Source organism: Colobus angolensis, unplaced genomic scaffold (genome assembly GCF_000951035.1).
Source record: "Colobus angolensis palliatus isolate OR3802 unplaced genomic scaffold, Cang.pa_1.0 Scaffold45, whole genome shotgun sequence".
Taxonomy (NCBI): domain Eukaryota; kingdom Metazoa; phylum Chordata; class Mammalia; order Primates; family Cercopithecidae; genus Colobus; species Colobus angolensis.
Genome location: NW_012117932.1, coordinates 2,288,508 through 2,295,144, shown reverse-complemented (window position 1 = coordinate 2,295,144; position 6,637 = coordinate 2,288,508). Strand labels below are relative to the sequence as shown.

General features: G+C 49.2%; 1 protein-coding gene across 1 annotated transcript in view; it reads left to right on the top strand.

The window, feature by feature from the left end:
• The first annotated feature begins 1,394 nt into the window (after nucleotides 1–1,394).
• The window catches only part of ENOSF1 (enolase superfamily member 1), a 40,315-nt gene continuing 35,072 nt past the window's right edge, over nucleotides 1,395–6,637 (top strand). Inside the window, exon 1 of the mRNA XM_011957816.1 lies at nucleotides 1,395–1,571. Coding sequence (XP_011813206.1) covers nucleotides 1,488–1,571 — 84 coding nt within the window. The 5' untranslated portion in view covers nucleotides 1,395–1,487. The remainder of the gene's footprint in view (nucleotides 1,572–6,637) is intronic.

The window sequence follows — 6,637 nt, the reverse complement described above, 5'->3', positions numbered from 1 at the left end:
TAACTGTAAAATTACAGGACTATTAAGTGTGGAGCGAGCATACCAAATCTTGGGAGTATTCAAAACTCCCAATTTTTTTTTCCCCCCAGAGTTTCGTTCTGTCGCCCAGGCTGGAGTGCTGTGATGTGATCTTTGGCTCACTGCAACCTCTGCCTCCCAGGTTAGAGCAATCCTTGCGCCTCAGCCTCCCAAGTAGCTTGAATTACAGGTGCATGCCACCATGCCCAGCTAATTTTTATATTTTTAATAGAGACAGGGTTTCGCCATGTTGGCCAGGCTGCTCTCGAACTTCTGACCTCAGATGATCCGCCCACCTCGACCTCCCAAAATGCTGGGATTATAGGCGTGAGCCACCACAACTGCCCCAAAACAAATATTTTTTAAATGAGTTTTTCAGTGTCTATTTTTCCAATATTAGTAAACCATTTCTCCTAAAACTGTTGGACAGAATGTTCAATTAGCTGTTATACTGCAATTCAATAACTTATGAGTTGAATTTTAAAATGAATAGGAAGGAGGCTGGGTGCAGTGACTCATGCCTGTAATCCCAACACTTTGGGAGTCTGGTCTGGAGGATCGCTTGAGCCCAGGAGTTCAAGATCACCCTGGGCAGCATGACGAAACCCCATCTGTACAAAAACTAGCTGGGCATGGAGTCAGCAATCTCGGCTGACTGCAACCTCCACCGTCTGGGTTCAAGTAATTCTGCCTCAGCCTCCCTAGTAGCTGGGATTACAGGCTCGCACCACCACGCCCTGTTAATTATTGTACTTTTAGTAGAGGCGGGATTTCGCCATATTGGCCAGGCTGATTTCAAACTCCTGACCTCAGGTGATTCGCCCGCCTCGGCCTCCCGAAGTGCTGGGATTACAGGCTGAGGTAAGGTATTTAAAACACCCATCGGTATGGGTGTAATAAATGATGACCTGCCTCTGAATTTATCAGGTGGCAAACTGAGGCTGTGGGCACTTAAAGAGACCTAGCATTTTCTAGCGCACTGCTCTCCTGGGTACGCTGGCGACAACCTGCGGCCTCGGGTCGGGAGCTGAGCCACTGGCCGGAATCTGCCGCTGAGCAAATGCACTCGCTCAGACCCGACTTCTCCCTCTAGGGCGCCGCTCCCGGGCAAGTCCCTTCACGAGTCTTCAATTCGGGCCGAGCAGGGTCCTGCGGAGGCGCCGACCTTACGCGAGGCCTCCTTCCCGCCCAGGTTCCGCGGCGGCCCTGAGCGAACCCTCGCGGGGTCAGCTCCTTCCAGGCTGAGAAGTGAACGGCGGAAGGCGGAGCGCGCTCCGGGGAGCCCCGAGCGGGGACTGGAGCTCCCGTGGGGCCAAGTTCACGGGGTGCGGCCGCGCGGCCAATGAGCGCCCTCTATGCCCGTACGGTGTCCCGCCTTGCCGCGCTGCCGCGCTCCCGCGCTCCCGCCCCACTGGGGATCCCGAGTAGTTCTGACTGCACGGCTGGCGCGGCTGCGGGGTGCGGGGAGCATGGTGCGCGGCAGGATCTGCAGGCTCTCGGTCCGGGACGTGCGCTTCCCGACGTCGCTTGGGGGCCACGGCTCAGACGCCATGGTAAGCGCTGCCTGCGGCCCGGGTCCGTCTCGCCCCGCCGACTGCAGACCCGCAGGCCCCGGGTAGCTTCCCGACTTCGAACCCATTGCTTCTATAAGGTGGGAGGCACGCCTGGAGCAGACACTCGCTTTTCATGCCTTGGAGCAATTGTATAAGAATCCAGAAACTTTCCATTCTCCTGGGTTTTTTCTTTACTGGAGTTTAGAATATCCTGGTTTCACTTTTACGACTCACATTTTCCTGGAAATGGTAGAATGCATAATAGCAGAATAGAATAGAATAGGCAATAGCAGCAAAATTATTTTCTTGGGTTTCCGCCAATGAAACCCTAGAGCACAGCGCTAGCTGGCTTCCTCTGTACCCTGAACGCGACGGGGTTCGCGGTGAGGGAGAACGGGAAGGCCGGGGCTGGGAGTTTGGAGTGGTGATCCCGCCTCCGCAACTTGCTGTGTGACTTGGGGAAGATCCAAACCTCTGGGTCTTTTGGACCCGTCCCTGAAATGAAGGTGTCACAGTCGGGTTGAGAAAGCAAGCGCGTGATAACCGGGTCACATGAGAGGCAGCTCTCATGAAATTACCCGCAAACATGGTTAGAAAGGACTGATGCAAGTATCAGTCTTAAGAGATGTAATAAATTAAGGGCAGGAACTCTGACTCCTACCTGAATACTGAAGGTCTTTTTTGCTTACTGAGGGTGTTAGAATGTCAGGCCTTCCCTCCCCTCCCCCGTCTAGAGCGGTGTTTCCCAAACACTGCAGGGTCTTCAGGGAGCCTGTTCCCCTCTGGGTCCTCAGTGCCCGTCTTGGTCCGCTGATGAGATTGGCCGCGCTAGAAAAGCAGAGTTGTATGGGCATGTAGTGAATGTGTATGCCCGGAAGTGAGGAACCTCAATGTTAGGAAAATGGTTACCAGTACGGAGGAAAGGAAATGGGGTCTGGAGGGGACCACGAGGTCTCTAATTCCCACCGTAATGTTTTACTTCCTAAACTGGGTGGATGGCAAGCTGGTGTTCATTACGTTATCTATACTCTTTCTGTACCTGCAATGTTTTATAAAAATAGACTCTCGTTAAAGAAAGTTTTTAAATGCAAAAGAATGTCCTTTTTGAGATTAAGTTCATCCTGCATTTTTAAAATTTTATTCTATTTTATTTTTAAAATTTATTTGTTTATTTATTTTGAGGCAGAGTCTCGTATCTGTTGCCCAAGCTGGAGTGCAGCGATACTATCATGGCTCACAGCAGCCTTGACCTCCCTGGCTCAACCAATCCTCCCACCTCAGCCTCCCAAGTAGCTGGGACTACAGGTGTGCGCCATGAATCCCAGCTTCTTTTTGTATTTTTTGTAGAGACAGGGCCCAGGCTGTCATCCTCTTTAAAATCTTCATGTGTCCTTTCTTATATGATATTGGTAAATGACTTAAACACCCAGCAGGCAATCCTTTATGGAACTCAAATGTTTGAAATTTTACTGTCTTATAGAATCCAAACACTCAATCTCATGCAACTGCCTTTGCCTCTGTGAAGCTTTAGCAGCTGTGGGTAAGTCACACAATCTTTCTCAGCCTAGGTTTCTCATCTGTAAAATGGGTATAATAATATTCACTTTATACATGTAAATGAGATACCTGTAAAGAGCCTGGCTCAGAGAAGGCCGTCAGTAAAGTTGGCTATAGGCCAGGCATGAGGCTCACACCTGTAATCCTAAGTGGAGGACTAGGCAGGAGGATCACTTGAGCCCAGGAGTTCAATTACAGTGAACTATGATTGTGCCACTGCACTCCAGCCTGGGCACTGGATGACACAGTGAGACCTTGTTTCTAAAGAAAAAAGGAGGGGTTGGCTGTAATTACTGTTCACTCTGAGGAAACTGAAGCAGAAGGAACCCCTAATCTAGACTTGACTTTGGATTTGTGAAATGTTAAGACAGCCTGGTTTGGCTGAGCATGGTGATTGTTCAAGCCTATAATCCCAGCACTTTGGAAGGCCAAGACAGGTGGATCGCTTGAGCCCAGGAGTTCGAGACCAGCTTGAGCAACATAGTGAGACCTCGTCTCAACAAAAAAATACAAAAATTAGCTGGGCTTAGTTGCGTGCGCCTGTGGTTCCAGCCACTCAGGAGGCTGAGGTGGGAGGATCTCTTCAGCCTGGGAGGTCGAGGCTGCAGTCAGCTGTAATTGTGTCACTGCACTCCAGTCTGGGTGACAGAGAGAGACCCTGTCTCAAAAGACAGCCTGGTTTATTGTAGAATAATTCAAGAAATGGAATTTGCCTCTGGGCCTGAGTGGTGTCTAACACACATTGAGGAGACATTATCTAATGCCTGCATTGCAAGCTCATAAATACTTAAGCATTTTATCTTGGGGAGATAGGGCGCATGTTGTGTGCCAACTCTCAAGTGCCTTCTTTTAGAATGAGCTGCTTTGCAGTTCACCATGGAGATGGCTTCACATGCCCTTGAGGCGTGCTGGACCATCAGCACTTAGCAGCAAAGTGAGCCTCCCTGGTCACACGCAGGATATTTTCAAGAAAGAGCAATAAAGCTATCCTCAAAATCTGCTAAAGACTCCTGCTTTTTTTTTTTTTTTTTTTTTTTTAAGACAGACTCTTGCTTGTCGCTCAGCCTGGAGTGCACTGGTGCGATCTCATCTCACTGCAACCTCTGCCACCCAGGTGCAAATGATTCTCATGCCTCAGCCTCTGGAGTAGCTGTGATTACAGGTACGCACCACCACACCCGCCTAATTTTTGTATTTTTGATAGAGACAGGATTTCACCATGTTGTCCAGGCTAGTCTCGATCTCCTGAGCTCAGGTGATCCACCTGCCTCTTCCTCCCAAAGTGCTGGATTACAGGCATGAGCCACTACGCTGGGCTTCCCTCCTTCTTAATCTGAAATCTATTTATGTTCCTTTCTTCTCTGTGAATTGCCCGTTATTTCTCCTTTGGCTGTCCTTACCCTCGTATACTTTTTCCGCCGTCGGCCGCCTCTTCGTGGGCTCTCTCCCCTCATGGCCTCCTGCCTCTCTGACCGCTCCTCCTTCCTCCGTCTTCCCTCTCGCAGGCTCAGGCCTCAGCGTCTTCCCCGTCTCCCTGCACACTCCCGTGAAGACCCTCTCCGCATTCTGGCTTTGGTGCCACCCTTTATGCCGAGATTCCCAGATCTCATTTCCGGATCTGCCTCGTTAACCCATAGCTGGATACTTCCTGTTAGGTTTTCCACCTTCATGCTAAACGCGGTTTGTCTAAATCGGAAGTCATCTTCCATACCCTGCCGCCCCTCCCTCCTGACCCATCTTGGATCATTCTGCTAATCACAGGGATCCAAAAGCTTCAAGTCACTTTTGGCTCATCTCGTCCTGTTGACCCTCATCTGAGGCTTCAGTGAAAGATTTCCTTTTTCCATTGCTTCCTCTTCTTGGAACCCAGCAACTGTCGATGGGTCTTTAATTCTTGGAGTCTCCTTCTCAGCCTCATCGCTCAACTCCTTCAGGAACCCAATGGCTCATCCAAGCCAGGATGGGCACCAACCCTTGAATACACTCCAGTCTCTCCCTCTTCTGACCCCTTTACTTTCTGCACTGCTGCTGCTACCTCACCTGAGATATTCCTCCCTCCCAGAGCCTTCACTCCCCTTCCCACTGCTGAGAAGCTCCCCTTCCTTGACCGGCCAGCTCAGATTCTGTCTTCATCATAAAGCCTTCTCCCGCTTCAAGAAGCACATTCAGCTAACAGTGCTCTCTAACAGCCAGTCGTTCATAGTTTGCATCTCTCCCAGGCCTTAGCTTGTTCTGCCTTATATTATTAAGGTTTTTGTAACCATGTCTTTTTATTTATTTATTTTAGAGATGGCACCTCGCTTTGTTGCCCAGGCTAGTCTTGAACTCCTGGGCTCAAGCAATCCTCCTGTCTTGGCCTCCCAAAGTGTTGGGATTACAGGCATGAGCCACCGCGCCCGTCCTATAACCAGGTCGTCTCAAATGTAACCTCCTCAAGGGCAGACACGTCTGTAACACCCTTGCAAGCTGCACCAGCTCTGACACGTCGTTGGTGCTCAGTGATGCATCACACTGATTTCCTGCCACTGGGCTGTGACACCAGACTCAGGGCTCCCATCCATCACATACAGCTCCCTCAGCCACAACAGCCCCAATACAGGGAATTAAAATCTGCCTTCATAATTTACTTGTGGCCGGATGCAGTGGCTCACACCTGTAATCCTAGCATTTTGGGAGGCCGAGGCATGTGGATCACCTGAGGTCAGGAATTCAAGACAAGCCTGGCCAACGTGGTGAAATCCCATCTCTACTAAAAAAAAAAAAAAATAGCTGGGCATAGTGGCGGGTGCCTGTAATCCCAGCTACTTGGGAGGCTGAGGCAGAAGAATCGCTTGAATCCAGGAGGCAGAGGTTGCAGTGAGCCAAGATCATGCCACTGCACTCCAGCCTGGAGGACAGAGTGAGACTCAGTCTCAATAATAATAATAATAATAATAAAATATTATTTACTTGTGTGACCTTTTGCAAATTACTAAACCTCCTTAAAACTTCATTTCCTCTTCTCTAATAGGGATAAGAGCACCTAGTTTATAATACTGTTATAGGATTACATTAAACCATGTAGAGCTCTTAGAATATAGTGTGTCTGGCACAATAAATATTATAGAATAATAACAACAGTAATAAGTTGTTATAGCCTTATGCAAAATTCTTCTTTAAGAATGCATTCAGATCTTCTGCCTGGCTTTTCGGGGTCTCCATTATTCCATGACATAGAACAAAACAAAAAAAGAACAAATTCATCTAGAAGCTTTACTTCTTCATTTTCCCCCACTGGTATCTGACCTTGTGCCAATGTGTTTTCAGCCCTGCTATAAACTGCTGTGAGATCAGTCCAATTTTATGCAAGAGTTTTCTGAACCTTTGGCTTGTTCAATTTGAAGCTGCTTGTGAATGTAACTGTTCAAAGAGCTGACGGAGGCCGGGCGCGGTGGCTCAAGCCTGTAATCCCAGCACTTTGGGAGGCCGAGACGGGCGGATCACGAGGTCAGGAGATCGAGACCATCCTG